The 22,691-nt window shown below is 44.9% G+C and overlaps 1 protein-coding gene across 2 annotated transcripts in view; it reads right to left on the bottom strand.

Annotated features, from left to right (window-relative positions):
- Nucleotides 1-1,954: 1,954 nt before the first annotated feature.
- Nucleotides 1,955-22,691, bottom strand: part of KIAA1549L (KIAA1549 like) — a gene marked incomplete at both ends in the record, with an annotated part of 287,743 nt that continues 267,006 nt past the window's right edge. For both annotated transcript variants that reach the window (XM_081241354.1, XM_081241355.1), the window contains 4 exons: nucleotides 1,955-2,236; nucleotides 14,181-14,332; nucleotides 15,481-15,629; nucleotides 18,205-18,302. In XM_081241354.1, the coding sequence (XP_081097480.1) occupies nucleotides 1,955-2,236; nucleotides 14,181-14,332; nucleotides 15,481-15,629; nucleotides 18,205-18,302 (681 nt within the window). The remainder of the gene's footprint in view (nucleotides 2,237-14,180; nucleotides 14,333-15,480; nucleotides 15,630-18,204; nucleotides 18,303-22,691) is intronic.

Genomic DNA, 22,691 nt, shown 5'->3' with positions numbered 1-22,691 from the left:
CTCTGTTCATTCAAGTGCACAGAATACCTATTTGGATAGACTTAGGCATTGTGTTAATCTGTCAGTAAAATCTTGCACTGTCCACAGTGTTTTGCAAACTGATTTAGGTTTTGGACTACAACAAGCGGCCATTGGTAGAAATATACCATATATACACATGGAAATTACAAAAATACATTTTATTTATAGCTGATTTTTTTTAAGTAACAAAAAACTAACACTATGAAAGATCAACCAGCATACCAAAAGGACACTACCTAATATCATCAGGACAAGAGACTTGTTTGGGGATTCCATGACACAGCATTCTCCAGAACATTCCAGAAAGGGCAATTTGCCATTGGGAAGTAAAAACAGCTTCTTTGAAGAGTCTGTGCTTTGACAGTTTGACTCTCCCACTCTAATCAATTCCACTCCTACTCTTCTCTCAATTTTAAAATTTCCACCTTCTTCTCAATAAAGACCAAAGAAACTCATGAGGAGAATGGAAAGATGGACTCAGAGGGGATGGATACAAGCTGAAGCTAGATGGATCATGGGTGAGAAGGCAGGACAGGACCTCACTCTCCAACAGATACCAAGTAAGTCCCCGACATTGAGCATAGCTCCCAAAGTTGGTGAGGGCACCAGGGTGTCCCCTCCCCTGGGCTACCTGAAGTCAGTAGCTGTTTTGCTTTTGCACTGACAGTCAGCAGCTGGTGCCTTAGGGCTGTGAGGCATGGTCCACCCAGAGCTCTGGAGGCTCACGTGCCATGCCAGGGAGGCTGATTTGCAACATCATGGTCATGAGGTCAGAAGCCTGCCATTTTGGCAAATGTCCTCCTATGTCTATTAACTAACTATGGGAAGGAGTGCAGGAGGGGACTGGCTAACTCCATACACCTTTAAAAATGTTATTTACATTTAAATGTAAATCAACAGATTTTCTGCATTCAGAAGCTTCTATAAACAGAGGCTGCAGCCTGGGGAGACTGGGTCCACTGTTCCTGCTTCTAACAGGCATCAATGACTATTTCCTTTTGTATCACTGGGCAGCACATGCTGGACATCATTGCTGAAGAGACAGAGGTTTCCTTGGAAAAGTCGATGTATCTATTGTCCCCCAAAAGAGAGAAGCTTCGTTCTCAGGCCACCTTCACTGCAGGGCAAAGAAAACCTGTTTTTCTTTTGTAGGACCTTAAAAGCTCTTAGCACCAATTCTCTTCCAGCCAGAGCCCAACTTGCAGAATACTCTATGTCCAAAATGACACCTTTTCAAAAACCTGTCAACATGAATCCACCATTCCCTCTCATCTTCTGTCTTTCTTGGCCTTTGTTGAATTAATTGCAGGGGGAAAAGAGTCAGGACTATTCATAGGTGCAGTCATTGACAGTACTGATTTTCATCCAATTTATTTGACTTTGAATATGAACCTTTAAAAGAAAAGGACTCAGCTTTCTTGGCTGGAGTCAGTGTCTCCCTTGGAGATGGGAGGTGATTGCAACGATTACAGTCATGGCTGAATGAGAGAGAGTACAGTCTGGGACTCCATCACACGCCTGCATTGCCTTTAACACAGAAATAGAGTTAACATGCAGAGGTCACCGAAGATAGAGCTGTGCTCTCCCCATTCTGGTGATTTATTAAAATATGGCATTGGACAGGAACCTGCAGATTTGTGAGCATCTCTCGTGACTAAGGCTCCGTAGGGAAATACACCCGCAGTTCAAACAGTTAATGTAACAGAGTATCAAACATATGGTCCCACATGGGGACTTGTTGACATACAATCAGTTGAATAAGCCAAGCATCCAGTTGTTCAAGAGTTTCCTGTTCCCCAGAAGCCCCACTGTTCACCTTTTTAGAAACTGAGGGTGAGAAAGACTCCCACATCGTCTGTGCCTCCAGACCCATCAAGCCAGGCTGGAGAAACCCAAAGACTGTTTCCTCAGAGTCTGGAAGTGGGTGAAGGCATTAGACCTGGAACTCAAACATGTCCGTCTGCTTCTTGGCCAGCTTGGCCACCTCTTCCCGGATGGCCTTCACCAGGGCTGCTGTGGAGATGTTGGTCAGGGGCGTGTCGGACGGGTCGTTCTCCGTCAGGCTCTGCTGTGAGGCTGCTGCGGAGGGCAGCGGGGCCTGCTCCAAGCTGGGGTGCAGCCCGGCTGGCTGGCTGTACTGGCGAGGGAGCCTGGAGGGCGAGTTCTGCTGATACCGGGACCGGGGGTAAGCCTCGATGTACCCCGGGAGGGGGACCTACAAAGCATGTTGGGAGAGAAGACAAGGACCTGGGGTCAGGAAGCGGCTCAAGTCATAGGACGCACTCGATACCAAAGCAGGAGGGGACTGAGGACAAGGAAAGAGGTTTAGAAGAAAATGAAGGCAACGCACCATTGTGCAGATACAAAAGCTGGAGTCTGTTTGGACTCACTGGATCTGCTGGTTGGATGAATTAAATACGTGTTTTAAACAGTATGCAAATAGTGGGCACATACCTGAATCTACATCTGAATCTACCCGGCTACCTTTTTAATATAAGCACCATCTAGCCAAAAGAAGTGTTGTTCTTTATGGATGTCAAAGGACTCGCGGGAGAGACCTTCAAGATGGAGGAGCCGAAAGACGTGGAGATCACCTTCCTCCCCACAAATACATCAGAAATACATCTACATGTGGAACAACTCCTACAGAACACCTACTGAACGCTGGCAGAAGACCTCAGACTTCCTAAAAGGCAAGAAACTCCCCACGTACCTGGGTAGGGCAAAAGAAAAAAGGAAAAACAGAGACAAAAGAATAGGAATGGGACCTGCACCTCTGGGAGGGAGCCGTGAAAGAGGAAAAGTTTCCACACACTAGGAAGCCCCTTCACGGGCGGAGACTGAGGGTGGGTGGGAGGGAAACGTCGGAGCCACAGAAGAGAGCGCAGCAACAGGGCTGCAGAGGGCAAAGCGGAGAGATTCCCGCACAGAGGATCGGTGCCGAACGGCACTCACCAGCCCGAGAGGCTTGTCTGCTCGCCCGCCGGGGTGGGCAGGGGCTGGGAGCTGAGGCTCGGGCTTCAGAGGTCAGACCCCAAGGAGAGAACTTGGGTTGGTTGCATGAACACAGCCTAAAGAGGGCTAGTATGCCACAGATAGCCGGGAGGGAGTCAGGGGAAAATGTCTGGACCTGACGAAAAGGCAAGAGACCATTGTTTCGGGGTGCACAAGGAGAGGGGATTCAGAGAACCACCTAAGCAAGCTCCAGACACAGGTGCGAGCCACAGCTATCAGCTCACACCCCCGAGACAAGCATGAAATGCTAATGCTGCCACCACTGCCACCAAGAATCCTGTGTGCAAGCACAGGTCACTACCCACACCACCACCCCCAGGAGCCTGTGCAGCCTGCCACTGCCAGGGTCCTGAGATCCAGGGACAACTTGCCCAGGAGAACACATGGCATACCTCAGGCTGTTGCAATGTCATGTTGGCCTCTGCCACTGCAGGCTCGCCCCGAATTACAATTATGACTTCTGTACCCCTTCCTCTCCCCAGCCTGAGTGAGCAAGAGAGCTCTAATCAGCTGCTGCTTTAACCCCTCCTGTCTGGGCAGGAACAGACGCCTGAGGGTGGCCTACATTCAGGGCTGGGGCTAAAACCAAAGCTGAACCCCAGGGGCTGTGCGAACAAAGAAGAGAAAGGGAAAGTTCTCCCAGCAGCCTCAGGAGCAGCGGATTAAATCCCCACAAGCAACTTGATAAACCTTCCATCTGTGGAACACCTGCATAGACAATGAATGTTCCCCAAATTGAGGCAGTGGACTTTGGGAGCAACTGTAGACTTGGGGTTTGCTTTCTGCATCTGACTTGTTTCTGATTTTTATGTTTATCTTAGTTTAGTTTTTAGTGCTTGTCATCATTGGTGGATTTTTTTTATTGGTTTGGTTGCTCTCTTTTTAAAATGTTTATTATTTTTTAAATTAAAAAATATATTTTCCTCTTTTTCTCTTTTTGTGAGTGTGTATATGTAAGTTTCTTTGTGTGATTTTGTCTGTTTAGGTTTGCTTTAACCATTGTCCTAGGGTTCTGACTGTTTGTTTCTATTTTGTTGTTGTTTTTTGTTTCTTTCTGTGATTTTTTCTGTTTAGTTTTGCTTTTACCATTTGGTTTGGGGTTCTATCTGTTGTTTGTTGGGTTTTTTTCCCCTTTTTTTCTCTTCCTTTTCTTCCGAGCCGTGAGGCTGGCAGGGTCTTGGTGCTCTGGCTGGGTATCAGGCCTGAGCCTCTGAGGTGGGAGAGCCGAGTTCAGGACATTGGGTCACCGGAGACCTCCCAGCCCCACATAATATCAATCGGCGAGAGCTCTCCCAGAGATCTCCAACTCAACACTAAGACACAGCTCCACCCAATGGCCAGCAAGCTCCAGTGCTGGACACCCGATGCCAAACAACTAGCAAGACAGGAACACAACCACACCCATTAACAGAGAGTCTGCCAAAAGTCATACTAAGTTCAAAGACACCCCAAAAAACACCACCGGACGCAGCCATGCCCACGAGAGGGACAAGATACAGCTCTACCCACCAGAACACTGGCACCAGTCCCTCCACCGGGAAGCCTACACAAGCCACTGAACCAACCTCACCCACTGGGGGCAGACACCAAAAACAATGGGAAGTACGAACCTGCAGCCTGCGAAAAGGAGACCCCAAACACAGTAAGTTAAACAAAATGAGAAGACAGAGAAATATGTAGCGGATGAAGGAGCAAGATAAAAACCCACCAGACCAAACAAATGAAGAAGAAATAGGCAGTCTACCTGAAAAACAATTCAGAGTAATGATAGTAAAGATGATCCAAAATCTTGGAAATAGAAAGGAGAAAATACAAGGTGTAACAAGGACCTAGAAGAACAAAAGAGCAAACAAACAATGATGAACAACACAATAAATGAAATTTAAAACTCTCTAGAAGGAATCAATAGTAGAATAACTGACGCAGAAGAACGGATAAGTGACCTGGAAGATAAACTAGTGGAAATAAATACCGTAGAGCAGAATAAAGAAAAAAGAATGACAAGAATTGAGGACAGTCTCAGAGACCTGTGGGACAACATTAAATGAACCAACATTTGAATTATAGGGGTCCCAGAAGAAGAAGAGAAAAAGAAAGGGACTGAGAAAATACTTGAAGAGATTACAGTTGAAAACTTCCTTAATATGGGAAAGGAAATAGTCAATCAAGTCCAGGAAACACAGAGAGTCCCATACAGGATAAATCCAAGGAGAAACACGCCAAGACACATATTAATCAAACTATCAAAAATTAAATACAAAGAACAAATATTAAAAGCAGCAAGGGAAAAACAACAAATAACATACAAGGGAATCCCCATAAGGTTAACAGCTGATCATTCAGCAGAAACTCTGCAGGCCAGAAGGGAGTGGCAGGACATATTTAAAGTGATGAAAGGGAAAAACATACACCAAGATTACTCTACCCAGCAAGGATCTCATTCAGAATCGACAGAGAAATTAAAAGTTTTACAGACAAGCAAAAGCTAAGAGAATTCAGTACCACCAAAACAGCTTTACAACAGATGCTAAAGGAAGTTCTATAGGCAGGAAACATAAGAGAAGGAAAAGACCTATAATAACAAACCCAAATTGATTCATAAAATGGTAATAGGAACATACATATCGACAACTACCTTAAACGTAAATGGATTAAATGCTCCAACCAAAAGACGTAGACTGGCTGAATGGATACAAAAACAAGACCTGTATATATGCTGTCTACAAGAGACCCACTTCAGACCTAGGGACACAAACAGACTGAAAGTGAGGGTATGGAAAAAGATATTCCATGCAAATGGAAATCAAAAGAAAGCTGGAGCAGCAATTCTCATATAAGACAAAATAGACTTTAAAATAAAGACTATTACAAGAGACAAAGAAGGACACTATATAATGATCAAGGGATCAATCCAAGAAGAAGATATAACAATTGTAAATATTTATGCACCCAACATAGGAGCACCTCAATACATAAGGCAAATGCTAACAGCCATAAGGGGGAAACTGACAGTAACACAATAATAGTAGGGGACTTTAACACCCCACTTTCACCAATGGACAGATGATCCAAAAAGTAAATAAGGAAACACAAGCTTTAAATGACACATTAAACAGGGTGGACTTAATTGATATTTATAGGACATTCCACCCAAAAACAACAGAATACACTTTATTCTCAAGTGCTCATGGAACATTCTCCAGGACAGATCATACCTTGGGTCACAAATCAAGCCTTGGTAAATTTAAGTAAATTGATATTGTATCAAGTATCGTTTCCAACCACAACATTATGAGACTAGATATCAATTACAGGAAAAAAACTGTAAAAAGTACAAACACATGGAGACTAAACAATATGCTACTAAATAACCAAGAGATCACTGAAAGAATCAAAGAGGAAATCAAAAAATACCTAGAAACAAATGACAATGAAAACCGATGATCCAAAACCTATGGGATGCAGAAAAAGCAGTTCTGAGAGCAAAATTTATAGGAATACGATCCTACCTCAAGAAACAAGAAAAATCTCAAATAAACAACATAAACTTACACCTAAAGCAATAAGAAAAAGAAGAACAAAAAAACCCCAAAGTTAGCAGAAGGAAAGAAGTCATAAATATCAGATCAGAAAGAAATGAAAAAGAAATGAAGGAAATGACAGCAAAGATCAATAAAACTAAAAGCTGGTTCTTTGAGAAGATAAACAAAATTGATAAACCATTAGCCAGACTCATCAAGAAAAAAGGGAGAAGGCTAAAACCAACAGAATTACAAATGAAAAAGGAGAAGTAACAACTGACACTGCAGAAATACAAAGGATCATGAGAGATTCCTACAAGTAGCTATATGCCAATAAAATGGACAACCTGGAAGAAATGGACAAATTCTTAGAAAAGTACAACCTTCTGAGACTGAACCAGGAAGAAATAGAAAATATGAACAGACCAATCACAAACACTGAAATTGAAACTGTGATTAAAAATCTTCCAACAAACAAAAGCCCAGAACCAGATGGCTTCATAGATAAATTCTATCAAACATTTAGAGAAGAGCTAACACCTATCCTTCTCAAACTCTTCCAAAATATAGCAGAGGGAGGAACACTCCCAAACTCATTCTACGAGGCCACCATCACCCTGATACCAAAACCAGATGAAGATGTCACAAAAAAAGAAAACTACAGGCCAATACCACTGATGAACATAGATGCAAAAATCCTCAACAAAATACTAGCAAATAGAATCCAACAGCACATTAAAAGGACATACACCATGATCAAGTGGGGTTTATTCCAGGAATGCAAGGATTCTTCAACATACGCAAATCAATCAATGTGATACACCATATTAACAAACTGAAGAATAAAAACTATATGATCATCTCAATAGATGCAGAAAAAGCTTTCAACAAAATTCAACACCGATTTATGATAAAAACCCTGCAGAAAGTAGGCATAGAGGGAACTTACCTCAACATAATAAAGGCCAGATATGACAAACCCACAGCTAACATCATTCTCAATGGTGAAAAACTGAAACCATTTCCACTAAGATCAGGAAAAAGACAAGGGTGCCCACTCTCACCACTACTATTCAACATAGTTTTGGAAGTTTTAGTCACAGCAATCAGAGAAGAAAAAGAAATAAAAGGAATCCAAATCAGAAAAGAAGAAGTAAAACTATCACTGTTTGCAGATGACACGATACTCTACATAGAGAATCCTAAAGACATTACCAGAAAACTACTAGAGCTAATCAATGAATCTGGTAAAGTTGCAGGATACAAAATTAATGCATAGAAATCTCTTGCATTCCTATACACTAATGACAAAAAATCTGAAAGAGAAATTAAGGAAACACTCCCATTTACCACTGCAACAAATAGAATAAAATACCTAGGAAGAAACCTACCTAAGGAGACAAAAGACCTGTATGCAGAAAATTATAAGACACTGATGAAAGAAATTAAAGATGATACAAACAAATGGAGAGATATACCATGTTCTTGGACTGGAAGAATCAACCTTGTGAAAATGACTATACTACCCAAAGCAATCTACAGATTCAATGCAATCCCCATCAAACCACCAAGGGCATTTTTCACAGAACTAGAATAAAAAACTTCACAATTTGTATAGATACACAAAAGACCCCGAATAGCCAAAGCAATCTTGAGAGAGAAAACTGGAGCTGGAGGAATCAGGTTCCCTGACTTCAGACTATACTACAAAGCTACAGTAATCAAGACAGTATGGTACTGGCACAAAAACAGAAATATAGCTCAATGGAACAGGATAGTCTGTTCAAAGACAGCCTCTTCAGTAAGTGGTGCTGCGAAAACTAGACAGCTACATGTAAAAGAATGAAATTAGAACACTCCCTAACACCATACACAAAAATAAACTCAAAATGGATTAAAGACCTAAATGTAAGGCCAGACACTAAAACTCTCAGAGGGAAAACAAAGACAGAACACTCCATGACATAAATCACAGCAAGATCCTTTTTGACCCACCTCCTAGAGAAATGGAAATAAAAACAAAAATAAACAAATGGGACGTAATAAAACCTAAAAGCTTTTGCACAGTGAAGGAAACCATAAACAAGATGAAAAGACCAACTTCAGAATGGGAGAAAATATTTGCAAATGAAGCAACTGACAAAGGATTAATCTCCAAAATATACAAGCAGCTCATGCAGCTCAATATCAAAAAAACAAACAACCTAATCCAAAAATGGGCAGAAGACCTAAATAGACATTTTGCCAAAGAAGACATACAGATTGCCAACAAACACATGAAAGGATGCTCAACATCATTAATCATTAGAGAAATGCAAATCAAAACCACAATGAGGTATCACCTCACACCGGTCAGAATGCATCATCAAAAAATCTAGAAACAATAAATGCTGGAGAGGGTGTGGAGAAAAGGGAACCCTCTTGCACTGTTGGTGGGAATGTAAATTGATACAGCCATTATGAAGAACAGTATGGAGGTTCCTTAAAACACTAAAAATAGAACTACCATACGACCCAGCAATCCCACTACTGGGCATATACCCTGAGAAAACCATAATTCAAAAAGAGACATGGTACCACAATGTTCACTGCAGCACTATTTACAATAGCCAGGACATGGAAGCCACCTAAGTGTCCATCGACAGATGAATGGATAAAGAAGATGTGGCACATATATACAATGGAATATTATTCAGCCATAAAACGAAACGAAATTGAGTTATTTGTAGTGAGGTGGATGGACCTAGAGTCTGTCATACAGAGTGAAGTAAGTCAGAAAGAGAAAAACAAATACTGTATGCTAATGCATATATATGGAATATAAAAAAACGGTACTGATGAACCTAGGGGCAGGGCAGGAATAAAGATGCAGACATAGAGAATGGACTTGAGGACCCAGGGAGGGGGAAGGGTAAGCTGGGACGAAGTAAGAGTGTAGCATGGACATATATACACTACCCAATGTAAAACAGATAGCTAGTGGGAAGCAGCTGCATAGCACAGGGAGATCAGCTCAGTGCTTTGTGACCACCTAGAGGAGTGAGATAGGGAGGGTGGGAGGGAGATGCAAGAGGGAGGGGATATGGGGATACGGGGATATATATATACGTATAGCTGATTCACTTTGATATACAGCATAAACTAACACAACATTGTTAAGCAATTATACTCCAATAAAGATGTTCAAAAAATTAGACTTTAATTATATATTTTTATAAAAAAAGGACTCAGGGATTTATCACTGATGATAACAGCTAATATTGAATGAGCCCTGTGCTAAGGGCTTTCCAATCGTGGTCTCATTTAATTCTCAGAACAACAACCTAGGAGGTAGGTATTGTTACCCTTATTTTACAAAAGAGGAAACTGAAGCAAACAGTGCCTCAATTGAAGGTGCCACAGCTAACAAGCCACTGAGAGATGCAGCTCCAGGCTGGGAGTTAGTCACTGCACTATATTGTCTTGGATCTGGAATATGATCTTGGCTTCTTGAAAAAAATTTCTCTTTTCATTAAAAGTGGAAGATACACAGTTCTATGCTTTCATATATGGACACTTATAGTAATAAGGACAGGGCAATGATCTGGAATTCAGGATCAACTTTCCCACAGAAGCAGTGTCATAAAAGGGGATGCTGTTCCATGGTAATCCACAAAAGGCCTTTATATCCCATAATGTTAACTGCAACACTGCAAGATAAATGCCCATGGATGATGTAGGTATGGGGTGCTACCGTGAATGGGACACATGTAAGGAGTCAGGCAGCTTTCTGGGAGGAGCAGCTTAGCTGAGTCTGGAAGATGAAGAGGCTGTTTTTCAGAAGACAAGGTGGGAGGGGCATTCCAGGCAGAGGGAAAAGCAATGCAGAGGCCTGGAGGTACACAGAGGAAGGTGCACCCAGGGAGGTTCAGTGATTTGGTCTGACCAGAGAGGGTGTGTGGGGTATGAGGGGAGCTCAGGAAGACAGGCAGTCAGGGCCAGATCAAAAAGCTGCTGAACGCCAGGCTACGGAGTAAAGTTTTCTATGGCACTTCTAAGGAATTGAGTGTGTTTCCATTCTTTACAGAGATGTCTGTTTGGGCGCTGGTGAGGATGGAGTGGGAAGGGGTTGGGTGAGGATTCAGAATTTTGTATGGGCGAATGTGTAGCAGGAAAGCAGGCCTCTCCAGTCCCTGCCAGAGGTTCTGACAACCCCTCCGGAGAAGGCCTGGCCTGGGAGCTACCAGTGGGTGTCAGGCAGAGGAAAGGTCTGTATTTTAGGAAGGACACTCTGGAGGTGGACCCACTGGAGGTGGAGAGGAGATAAGTTCTGAGGCTACCTCAATGGGACCAGGTAAGAGTCGGGAAGGACCCAAGTGAGGGAAGAAGTGATGGGATGGATGTCCCAAAGTTTGGGGCTTTAATTTCCCTACAAGATCTGGTAAAGGAAGACAAAGCAGCAAATATATTTCACTTGCATCTTAGAGGAAAATCAGAGCCGGACTGTCCCAGCCCTTGGGCCACACAGCTGGGAACGCACAGGTGACTGGGGGCTAACAGAGAGCTAAGGCCAGGACATGGGACTTGCCTGTCAGGTCTCAGCTCAAATTCCCTTTCTTCCGGGAGACCTTCCCCAGTCCTATATTAGCTGAGAGCTCCCTGTAAGGTCCTTCCATGCACTTTGTCTAGCATAACAGTTATCACTCACAATACCATCGCGTGTCTCAGGCATTGACTGTGAAGGCAGAACTGTGTCTCACCTGCTTACCACTGTGCACCAGTGCCCAGAACTGTGCATGGTACACAGTAGGGAGTGTCTCAGACCTGGGGTTCTGAGCGGCACAATTTGAAAATCACCGAAGGATGACCAAGTGGTGCCGTATGTTTGTGAAGGAAGCTGCCATGTCCCCTTTCCCTGCATTTCAAGTTCAGCTGGAGCTGAGGGTCAGTGTCCAACTCTTGAGACCTCCCAGTTCTGCAGCATTAAGCAACTTGGTGCTTGTGGCTGGGACAGGCCAGGACACCTGACGCCACTGGAGTGGCCTCAGGGTAATACTCAGAGGCAGGGAAGATGAGGAGAGGACACACTCTTCCTCCCTTACAGTAGATGCAGGCGGGAGCCACCGCACCTTGTGGGCCAAAATCCAGGGCTGGCAAACACCACTCCTTCCCTAGCCAGTGCCTGTGGCAGGCATCACCTATTGATCACAGCACACTTTCCTGATGAGCCTGGGAACCCCCTCTCAATCCCTCTCCATCCAGCACCAAGGATGAAACCTATTTGTCAAGCCAGGTCCAGGTGATTTTATACAAGTTAGCTCCTTATATCTGGATACCTGGGATCAGGAAGGTCAGACATCCAAATGATGGTGGGGGCTTTTTTCTTCTCACATGGATGTGGAGGGTGAATATTTTCCCCACTGGAGTATCTTTCTCAAGCCGACATCTGGTCCCTCTGAGCCTCCTGTGCTGAATTTCAAATTCAATAAAGCACCTGACCTCCCAGCTTGCTTCCTGGCTGCTGTGCTCCACACATGGGCATGCCACCCTGCTTAACTGAAGGTGGTAATGGGGCTCCAGGAAAGACCCATTTAGGCTGCAGCCATCACTTTCCTCTTAAAAACAACTAATAGGAAACTAGCACTCCCTCACAATTGGGGGGTGGCATGGTGATCAAGTCATCATGTCCAAAAGATTAAGTTTTGATTTGCTGGGCTCCTTTTCCTTCATCTTTAAGGCAACATGAACCCAAAGGTATCTGGATGTCACCATAAGCCTGGCTAAGTATTATCTGTAAGTATCTTGAAGGCAAGGGACAAGGTTTTGTAAATACTTTTGCTGACTCCTGCAAAGCACCCAGTGCACCCTGCATGCAGAGGGTGAGCTGACAAAGCTGCAGGTCCACTGTCTAATTAGCACAAGTAACAACTACTTTCTGAAAAGTACACATTATGTTTAGACTGCAAGTGGAATTATGGAGGTGAATAACCTCTGAACGGATCAACTCACACCCGGTGAGTTCAGCTGTTTAGAAGAGCTGAGCATGACAAAGGAAGCAAAAAAGGCCCACAAACAACCAAAAGAGATGCCATACACTCCCGCATTAAGATTTGTAGACTGAACAGTAGGGAACCCCTCCAGTTACTCTCTCAGAGACTATTTACTCTAGCTCTACAAACAACTCTAATGAGCTCAGACATGCCTCATTTGCAGATAACAGGGCATTAGGAAAAGCATATTTAAGGGTGAGTATATATCTGAAAGTGGGGAAATTGAGCAAGGTGTGAGCCGGGAGCAAGGTCAGAGAAAGAAAAAACATACTAAGCCTTATAATAATTCCAAAAATTATAATAGTTTAGAGATGCCTGACATAGGGACAATAATCCTACAAACCGTCAGAGCTCATCTGACAAATGTCATTTTAGTACAGTGAGCCATAATAATGACGCTGAATCATTTGTTAAAGACAAATTAAATTATGTTTTCCTTTTAAAGAAGGAGGGGAGAAGGATGTAATTCATTCCAGAATTTAAAAATTCAGGTGGCATATATTTTTAAATATTCTGGAAATTAAAGGAATAGCTTTGATTATTAGGAAAATTAATATACGTAGGGTAGTTTTACCCTGATGATGTTGTTTAAATGTGGCATCACTACAACAAGAAGAGACACCAACGCTGAGGTTGAATTGAACCTGTAGGGGTAGAAAGTATGGACCCCAGGGGTTTGGACAGAGAGAAAAGATGACACAGGCGTCAATGTGTTTCCTAAATCTAGGATGTATTTCAAATGCTGAGACCAAACCCTAAAATGACACACAGCACCACAGGGCCCTAGGAAACAGCCTGCCTTTCTTATCCATGATGGATGATCTCACACAGGGAGTGGGGCAACTCATTCTAGAGGCCATCATTGTGCTATTTTTGTTTGCTTGTTTTTTGTTTTTCACTTGGCAGTGCTTGACAGGTGGCTCAGACGCAGGTTTGGGTGTGAATATCTAGGTTCATCTGGTTGCTGCCCCTCTTTGGTCCAGGCTGGGCCAGGTCCACTGTGCCATAAACTCCTACTAATATAATGAAGGAAGAAACCAGGAGACCATGCCAAGACAGTCTTCAGCTGGAAGACGGGCAGAAAGCTTTAGATCTACATGCAAAGTAATTCAGTCTTGGGTTTCTAATACTTCATTTTCTGGTATTGCATCTAAACTTTTCACAGGATTTTAAAGCTGAAAGGAACAAATTTAGTAAAGGCTTTGGAGCCAGAAAGATGCAGGTTTGACTGCTGGACACATCAGGGGAATAATACCTACATGATAGGTCTCATGAAGATTAAATAAGATAACATAAATAGAACATCTAATATAGTGCCTGGCACATAGAAAATACTCAAAAAATGGTAGTTATTATAAAACTGTATTTGATTAAGGGCGCCCTCCGGAAAGAGGTGGAATCTGACTGAAGGCTCCTGTGTCAAAGGACATCACACTCCCTTCCCCGCACTGTCTCCTCTAATAGCTGATTTTAGCCACCTGGTTGGTGGGAGGGGGCCTGAGATAACAAAACACTCAGTCTCAGCCTCACATCCCTTCTCTCCCTGAAGGGTGTCAAGCAGGTAAAGTTGTGAGGGAATCAGCAAGGGTCTCACCGAATCAGCCCACTGGCTCGGGAGCTCATTCTCTCCTGCATAAGACATCCAGGCCTGGTTCCTGTAGGACGAGGGAGGCGTCGGGATGAAGTAGCCGGTGAAGCCGGGTCTGTTGGCAGCTGGAATGGCGAATACTGCCGGCACCGTATTACCTGGCATGGAGGAGATGGACGGGCGAGATTAGGCACCTCGCCCACTGGGCTGACATATGCACAAGCTGGGGGAAGCTGGGAAATGGGAGGACACTGGCCTTGGGGGAAGGGCTGATGGGAAGGCATCACACCTCCACCTGCAGCCCCAGCCCTGCTCACCTGCCCAGACAGTAGTGGAGGCATCACCTGCTGGGACTCAGACCTAGCTTTCTAGAGAAGTGATGGCTCAACAGTCCTTGCTGAGCCCTCACCAACTCCCCCATCCCCATCCCAACACCCCTGACCTACTGGGGTGCCAGGTGTTTTCCTCCCAAGAGAATGGGTATTTTTCAAGAGCCAAGAAGAGGAACCTAAAGGAATAGATTTCACTGGTGGCATTTCTGGACACAGTATGCTTTAGTAAGTGTTGACAACCGAGTGTTTGCAGTTTTAGCCTAAAAGGTATGGTTTGGATAAATGACAAAACCCATTGGGGCATGTTCAAACCTCCATGTTCGTTGACATTGTTTGTAATAGCAAGACACTGGAAACAACCAATATGTCTCTCACTAGGGGATAGGCTAAATGGTCGCATATCACATAATGGAATACCATATGGCAGTGTGAACAAATGAACTAGATCAACATGTGTGTAGCAACCTGGACAACTTCTGAAAACAATGTTAAGCCAAGAAAACAAAGTGCAAAAGGAAAGGTATAGCTTAACGTCACTTATGTAAATTTAAAATATACAAAGCATTAACTTATACCATTGTATAGATATACATACGTAGTGAAAGCCCATGACTTAAAGACTGTGATTACCTCTGGGGAGAAGGGGAATGAGTTGGGAGTGGATAGTTGTATCTGGAACGCTTTAAAGATATATATATAATCATTTTTTAGAAGGCCTTATGTCTGGCAAAATGTGAACATCCACCCTGACCGTAACCTATCTTAATATTTTGTCAGAGTTCAGATCTTTTTAAGAAATAAAAGCAGTAGCTCTTCTAGCCAGGGCTACTTAAGTCCAGAGGGGATCCAGAAATACAGTTGCTTTGATTCCTGACGGTGGCGGGTAGAAGGTGGAGAGCGGGGAGGACAAAGTGCACAGCGCGGGGGCTGGCGCAGGGCGCGGGCTTCTTCCAGGCCTTTCTCCTCTTGCCCACCTGAGTAATTTAAAGCCGACTGATCCAACTGTGCCACAGACACAGGGCCTCGGGACACCTGCGCGAAGGAGGCGCTGTCGTGCAGCTGGGCGGGCTCAGGCCCCGCGGACTCGGCCATCCTGGTCTTGCTCCCAACATCCGAGGTGGACCTGCGGGTGGAGAGGGGCCGCCTTAGCCGTCTCCAGGGACCGCGGCCGGCCGGGCGAGGCGGGGCTCGCGGGGCAGATCACGGCCGGGGGATGGCTTCGGCCTCCAAGCCCCACGACGGCGGGGTCCTCAGGCCTGGGCTTGCCCCCGAATAACAACGGGGGCCTACACGCCCAGACCTGGAGCAGCCGTCGCGGTGGCCCGAGCTGGAGTCATTTTTAGATAGTCAAGGTCAGTGCTCCCCTGAGGGTGACTCTCATGTCTCTGGGGAGTAGAACACTTAATTTCCACATAAAAATGAGCCAAGAAATAGCGCTGGGTCTTAGCTGGGGATGGTCGACCTGGCAGGTGATGACATCATCGGCAGCCAATGGGAAGGCTCCGTCTGGAGTGCGCCGCCACTCCCCCTCCTGACACCGGGACGAGACCCTGGAGGGCTGCGGGGACCGCGTTCCCTGCTGCTACTGGCAGGAAGCAAGAAGCCCTAGGCTCTGGGAAGCTCAGGCTGCTCCCGGAAGCAGGAGCCTAGTACTTTCTGGCATTATGAATGAGAGAACACTTTTTTTTTTTTTTTTTTAAGTTCCACAGGCAAGCAGAGAATCTGGCGCATTTAACACTTCTCTTCACTTATGGCTCAGAAAGCCATGTAAGAAGAGGGGGCTGGGGTGACTGCTGTAGCCAGTCTCTGTCTTCCCTGTGGTAGAGGCACTTCGGGCTCTCCTAAAATTAAAGTGGAGGGAGGCAAAGGCTGCCAGCCCACAGGGCCACCCTCTAAGCAGAGGCAGGCTGTCATACTAAGAGCAGAATAGAGGCGCGGTAAGGGAGCGCATCGGGAGCCTGGGTTCTGGCTGCCTCCTGTCTCTGAGCCCCAGTTCCTCATCTGTAAAATGAAAGGGGAGGATGCCTCCATCTCAAAGGTTCTTCCCTGGTCTAACCCTCTGGGTTCATAAGGAGGGCAGTGACCTCCTGATATTTGGCAAGGATGGCAGACGGTGCAGAAGGACATGAGAGGAGATTGGTGGTTGAGATAAGAAATAAGAAATAGGTGCTGGGGCTTCCCTGGTGGCGCAGTGGTTGAGAGTCCGCCTGCCGATGCAGGGGACACGGGCTCGCGCCCCGGTCCGGGAGGATCCCACATGCCGCGGAGCGGCTGGGCCCGTGAGCCATGGCCGCTGAGCCTGCGCTTCCGGAGCCTGTGCTCCGCAACGGGAGAGGCCACAACAGTGAGAGGCCTGCGTACCGCAAAAAAAAAAAAAAAAAAGAAAGAAAGAAAGAAATAGGTGCTGGCCTTCAGCAAACATAGCTCAAACGACTGATTGAAAAGCTCCTCCAATCCAGAACCCCCAGGAGCAACTGTTCCCCAGGGAGGGTCAAACACAGGCTGTGAGGATTAAACTACACATCAGGGTGGGCTGCTGGGGGCTCAGCAGTGTAGGGTCTCCCTTCCTTTCTCCGTCCCTCCTTCTCCCATTTGCTCACTCCCACAGCCCTGGCTTCCCACAGGCTCTTTCCAGGCATCTGCTACTCCTTTAGAAAACCATCCTAGGAAAACCCCTGGCTTCTGCTCTATACACTTGGCCACCTTTGAGGACTCCCAGAGCCTTTGAGGTCATTTAGGTCATTGCCCTCACTTTACAGATAAGGAAACAGGAGCCAGACAGGGGACGCAATGTGCCTGGAGTTACACAGCACGTTACTGGCAGGTTAGGGTGGAACCCTGATCCGCTGCCTCCCATCCCTCCCTGAGCTTGACTGGGGTCAAAGGGTGGTGTCTACACACAGCTCGGCATCCTAAACTGCTGGAAGTGAAGGCAGGTCGTTTCTGAGGAGAACTCATTTCTTTTCACCATTTTGACAAAGTTCAGACCTGTGGCCCACAAATAGTGTATGATTAGCATGTTGGAGGAAGCTATGGTAGGAGGGCCAGGGCAGTGGCCCGTACAGGCCCCAGGGCACGGTTGTCTCTCCTGGCCTTGGACATGATGACTATTCCAACCTCCCCCAGGGCTCTTGGCTGTTGTTTCTTGTCTATCTTTTTTTTTAAAACATGTGCTTTTTATATTATTACAGAGCAAAGAGAATGCTGGATATATGTTTCACAGCTGACCTATCCAAGTTCGTGTGCTTTCATCCTCTCCATCTTGGAAGTCAAGAGTTAGGGCAGGAGGCTAGACGTGCTGCACCCCGGCCTCTCGGACACTACCCCTCAATAACAAAGGGCCTTCTGGGTGCACACACCTGGCAGGAGGTGCCCAGACTTGAGGCAGCTGTTGTGACGGCCCAAGGTGGAGTAATTTTTAGATGTTCAAGGTCAAGGTATGGGGCAGTTGACCTTGGGTTTTTTCAATTGTGGGTTCTACAGGACTTTCAGTTTTCAATGGTAAGAAAGTAGGTCAACCCTCTGTGGCCCCCCACTTCCTTCCTTCATGGTACTTGGGGTGTCCCAGGCACATGGTTGTCTGTACGGGTGATGCACCCTGAATGGGGCAGGGCAGGAAGGAAATCTGTCAGGGCGGGGCACACAGGACCAAATCCTCTGCAAATATTCCAAATAAGGCAAAGAAAGGAATGTGTTACCGCCTGAGAGAAGCGACAGCCACTGGGCCAGTCCGTGGAGGCACAGGTGGAGGGGGAGAGCCCATGACCATTTCAGGAAGCTGGGAAAACCTGTAGGCCTGTGAAAGAGACGAGCAAATAGAGGGAGATGTGTTAAAACCCGGTGTCCATCAACACACAGGTTCTTCTTACTTAAAAGGGAAGCAAACTTCCGAGGGTTAGACTTTCCTTCTTTCCTCAAACTTTCCCCTTCGATCTCCCTTAACATGTTCCCCCGCCCACTCTTCTATCTCATCTGCCACCATTCTCCCCTCTGCTGGGCCACTGCAGTCACAGAGTCCTTCAGTTGTTCTTAGAATCTGCCAAGTTCTTTCCTGCCTCGGGCTTTGTACATGCTGCTCCTTCCCCCTGGGATGCTTCTCTCCCAGTCCTTCCTGTGGCTCCTTCCTTCATTTCATTCATCCAGCCCCATATTCCCTGTGAGCCCCATTTACTCTGTCTTCATATTCTGTTTTATTTTTTGGCATAGCAGTTGTCACTCTGGTATTATATCATTGCTTATTTATTATCTGCCACAAACTAGACTGTAATGAGGGCAAGAGATTTATTCTCAGCTGCATCCTCGCGCCTGGAACACTGCCTGTTATACCATGGATGAGCAATAAATATTAGATAAGGAATGAATCACTGATTGCATTTACTTTCTGACTCATGGAAAGTGGGTTTAGTGGCGGAAAGTAATGGGTCTGGAGTCAGGAAATATGGGTGGAGGCTCTAATTTGCTGATGAATAGACTTTATGTCCCTAAGCAAGTCAGGTGACCTCTCTGGGCCTCAGTGTCTTCTTCTGAAATGGGGACAAGGATACCTTGCTCAGAGGGGGTGGGTGCAAAGAAGATCAGGCAAGAGAGTGTATGTGTAAGTATTTTGTGATCTATAAAGCACTATTCAAAGATAAGGGATCAGAAATGCCACAAAAGTGAAGACTTTAATCAACATAGGAGGGGAGAAAAGGAAAATGGTCAGAGACAGGACCAGACAGCCAGGCCACAGCCTCTTTGAGCAGGAGAAAATCTAGAAATGCTCTCTGCGAAGACAAAGATTGGCTTGTGCTTCTCATTCATTTTTTTCTTTAGGTATCAAGGCCTGCCAGATCTCTTGAGGAACAAGATCATAGGGCTTTAAACCTGAAGGCATCCAGACAGAAAGCAGCAGCAGAGAGAATCCATAAACAGGATTCTTTAAACCGAATGAGGGTTTCTCCCTTCAGCATCATGGCAGACTACCTACTCATAAGGGCCCACCCAGTAAATAACAAGTAGATCCTGGATAAAACCTGGCTTTTAATGCATGTAGGAATTGCAGGATATAAGGAAAATCTTAAGGACTCCACCCACTACCCACCCCATCCCTCTCACATCTCAGCAAACTAAAATAAAAACTGTGAGCTGAAATCAGAGGTAGAAACAATGAGTAGTAAACAAATATGAAAGGTGGGATTGCCTCGAAAACAAATGCCATACTGGTAATCAATTAAGAGATCAAGCCTGGGACAGGGCAAGGTGAGGCAGGTGAAACTGAGACCCTTCAGCCAACCTGGAAGGGGCTAACATTGGTTCCTCCCAGGGAGGAAGGTTGGCAATGCTCCCAGGCTCAGGCAGAAGCAATTGTAAGTCCTCTTTGGAAGAGATATTCCTAATCTAGGCTCTCGGGATTGGCACAGATTGAGATGAGGCAAAAAGGAGCTCATAATCAAATATCAGAAAACACAACAGAAAACATAAGTGAAAGTTAGAAAAAACAAGAAATTTAGACCTTAAAGGACTTTAGAGTTTGAAATTTCCAGATACAAAATAGAAAGTAACAAGGTAAGAAATGTTTTAAGAAAATAACTGACCAGACAGAAACATTATCAGAAATGATCCAGCAGATTTGAAAAAGAACAAATAGAACTTTTAGAAGTGAAAAAAATACTGAAATAAAACACTCAATATAGGCGAATTAAGTAATAGATTTATCACAGATGGAAAGAAAGATAAACTAGAAAATGGAATTGAGATTACTAAGGATGAAACACAAAGAGACAAGAAGATAGAAAACATACGTCTCAACAAATGACCCAATTTCGTTCCTTTTTATGGCTGAGTAATATTCCATTGTATATATGTACCACGATGACTAATAAGAACCTGCTGTATAAAAAAATAAACTAAAATTCAAAAATTCAAAACATAAAATAAAAAGAAACTCATTAAATGGATAAAAAAAAGATAGAAAATATAAAAGAGAAGTAAAAGATACAGAGGATGGAATAAGAAGGTCTAACATGCAGTTAATCAAAGTCCCAAAGGAGAAAAGTTGGAGAAAGAAGAAACAATATTTTAAGAAGCAATGACTAAGAATTTTCCAGAGCTGAAGAAATAAATTAATCATTTTAGGAAGTATAATATATAACAAGAAGGATAAATAAAACAAAATACACACCTACATACACTGTAGTGAAATGGTAGAATACCAAAGACAAAGAGAAGGTCTTAAAGCAGCCAGAGGAAAAAAAGGCATATCACCTGTAAAGGGATGACATTTAGACTGACAGATGACTTTTCAACAGCACCCAGAAGACCATGGTATGCAAGTGCTCAAAGAAAATAACTGTCAACCTAGAAATGTATCAGCAACAGTAATTTTCCAGAACAAGAATGAAAAAAACAATTGCCCAAATCTAGAGGTACTGGCTGAATCAATATGGAAAGCTACATCACCATGCTGCATTTTCCTTTTTAGCATCAGTAAACTATTGGGTTGGCCAAAAAGTTCGTTTGTATTTTTCCATAAGATGTTTTTTGGCCAACCCAGTATACATGCTAAGGTAGTATTCAGGGAACCAAAATCTTAAGCTCCACTGGATCCTAAGCTCCTTGGGGTTCAGCAAGCACATCTTTCTCATCCTGGCTCTCCCACCTCATCAAGCAAAGTGCTTTGCACCTAGTAGTGCAACATTGAATGAATGTTGAGTGAACCAGGAGTCAGGAGACCAAGGCTCTCATCTTGATTCAGCCATTCACATTCTGTGGACATGTCATTCAGTCTCTCTGCGTCTCATTTTTCTGTTTTTGGTTTTCCTTGTGAAATACGGCATTGGAGTAGTTCATGAGCTTCCAAACAAACATTTATTTAGCCATGAAACCATTCTGACGTGACCCGAATACATAACCAGATTAAAGCGGAACTGCTCTGGTTGAAGTTGGGGGTAGGGATGCCTAGGTGACTTTGGCCCTTTGCTTACCTGCATGATGACACCCTGGGGACCTCCCTGAACCCTATGGTTTTACAGAGTTTGAAAATCATTGTCCCGGAGGTCCTTCCAGCTTTGCATTCCATTATTATCAACAAACCAACAAGTAAGGATATGTCTTTCCCAAAATAGAGAAAGGGGTGTATAGCCCCTCTTCTCTCTTCTGGCCTCTCATGATATCAGTAGAGGAGACAGACAACTTATTTTTATCCCTGGTTCTTGGAAGGCTTATTCTGTAGCCAACACAGTTTTCCAGCCAAGAAAATGCATTTTATGTCTGTCTTGTAACAGTTCCCCAAAGAACTGATTAAAAGTTCTGAACTTTTGACAAGTACCAAGGGAATTTCCTGCTTTGGATGATTTTTCCAGGTACAAAGCAAGACTACACAGGAGATCAAGGTCTCCTTTGGTCTGTATCCTCGGGGCTCCCTGCAGCCACAGAGACCACATAAAAAGCAGAAAGGCTACCTGTGCCCTGTGCTAATGGCTGAGGAAAATCCCCCCAGCAGTGTCTTCCTACCTCCCCCTGTGCGGTTTCCCCATAGTTCTAAGTCCTCCTGGATTCGCATTCTGGCTCCCCTTTCCATGTGTCTGGAACCTGGCTCCCTGCGGGCTGCTTTGTGACTAGGATCTCACTAGAAGCTATTGCTCAAAACTGTTACCTAGTTCCAAGTTTCCAGTTCTGTGACAGTGGCCGTGAGGGGCCCAGTCTGGCCCCCAAGGACACCATCTTTTGGGATCCCTGTCCTCTGGCTAGAAAGGAGATCACACTCAGAACTGTAGGCAGTCTTTATAAATAGCTCTCAGGTCTCTGAGGTGGAAGGAACCTGGATGTGACAAAAATAGGCCACTCTTTGGGCTCAGAGGTTTGGTTGTAAAAGTAGAAGGGAAGGGGCTTCCCTGGTGGCGCAGTGGTTGAGAGTCCGCCTGCCGAGGCAGGGGACACGGGTTCGTGCCCCGGTCTGGGAGGATCCCACATGCCCCGGAACGGCTGGGCCCATGAGCCATGGCCGCTGAGCCTGCGCGTCCGGAGCCTGTGCTCTGCAACGGGAGAGGCCACAACAGTGAGAGGCCCGCGCACCGCAAAAAAAAAAAAAAAAAAAAAAAAAGTAGAAGGGAAAGTGACCACAGTTTGCTCAAAGTTCCAGCCCTGATGTCCCTGGGCAGGTGCCGAGGGGGTGGGTCAGAGCCATTCTTTCTAGCAAACCCAGTGG

This window comes from Mesoplodon bidens, assembly GCF_964165515.1.
Source record: "Mesoplodon bidens genome assembly, chromosome: 7".
NCBI lineage: Eukaryota > Metazoa > Chordata > Mammalia > Artiodactyla > Ziphiidae > Mesoplodon > Mesoplodon bidens.
The sequence above is the reverse complement of the archived record's forward strand: the minus strand, read 5'-3'. Positions and strand labels throughout refer to the sequence as shown.